General features: G+C 33.5%; 1 protein-coding gene across 1 annotated transcript; it reads right to left on the minus strand.

The window, feature by feature from the left end:
- Positions 1 to 206: 206 nt before the first annotated feature.
- Positions 207 to 1,002, minus strand: Tsp_15131 (conserved hypothetical protein; the record flags this gene model as incomplete). The annotated part of the gene is made up of 3 exons (XM_003371076.1): positions 207 to 355; positions 583 to 690; positions 841 to 1,002. Coding segments are annotated over 3 exons (419 nt in total), but the record flags the coding sequence as incomplete, so codon positions are not given.
- Between the last annotated feature and the right edge of the window lie 39 nt (positions 1,003 to 1,041).

Consider the following 1,041-nt stretch of genomic DNA (forward strand, 5'->3'; position numbering starts at 1 on the left):
GTGGTGGATTCAGACCTTGGAAAGCATTACCGAATCATTTTTATCGCCTATATCTTCCGCTTTCTGCTAACGATAAGTGACGCTTCATCATTACAAAGCAGAAAATGTATTTGGTTTCTATCACAAAGGTTATCAATTTCTATCTTTATAAACAGCCTCCCAACGGCTTACAGCGTAGTAGCAATATCTTCGTTCTCGTCGATATCTCATATCATAGCAATATCTCGTTTCTTATTTCTTGCCAATAAAAGACAACCAGCAAGTTTTTCGAAATAAACCAAAATAATACTTTTCATCGACACTATTCTCGATCTTTCGCTTACGATCACTCTCGGTTCACGAGAATAGAGTAATTCTTAAAAGAAATGGCATACTTACTTCCGGCAACTGTAACTACAGAAATAAATGACGTGCAAGATCAAGAATAAATAATGATTCTGCAATATTATTAAGAACAGCACTTGACTGTAGATTCAAAGTTATCCGTTCCTATTTTCTGCGACATTTTTAACGTTTATTCTAGAAGGAAATGTAATTTTCATTTATAAAATGCTTCCATCTAAATCATGTATATAATAATACCGCTTGGCTCGCAAATAGATTTACATACAATTCCTCGGTATAAACTACCGTCTGATGTACTGTGGGTTGCTTTTGTGAATTGCCTATATTTGTATATGCATTTCTTTTCTAGAAACTAATAAAATTAATTCTTTTTCGATTAGTTCACATTTTTAATTTAATAAAGAAACAAATAGCAATAAACTTTCAATTTTATGTTATAATCAGTGAAGTATTATTGTTGGTCAGTCTGAAGGGGAAAAAGCTGGAATGAAAAACTTCGAATTATTTTGCATTGAAACTTTTCGAACATTGCAATCGATCGATACCAATGCGAAAGCAAAAATTGCAACACTTGCAATGATGAGGGAAAAATTGCGGCGGTTTCCATGGCAACTAGTGATAAGATGACGATGGTTTCAAACGCATGAAGCTCAAGCACTGCAATGGCCTTTTTTATATTCAATATAGAACTGAACA

This window comes from Trichinella spiralis, assembly GCF_000181795.1.
Source record: "Trichinella spiralis strain ISS 195 chromosome Unknown Scfld54, whole genome shotgun sequence".
Taxonomy (NCBI): domain Eukaryota; kingdom Metazoa; phylum Nematoda; class Enoplea; order Trichinellida; family Trichinellidae; genus Trichinella; species Trichinella spiralis.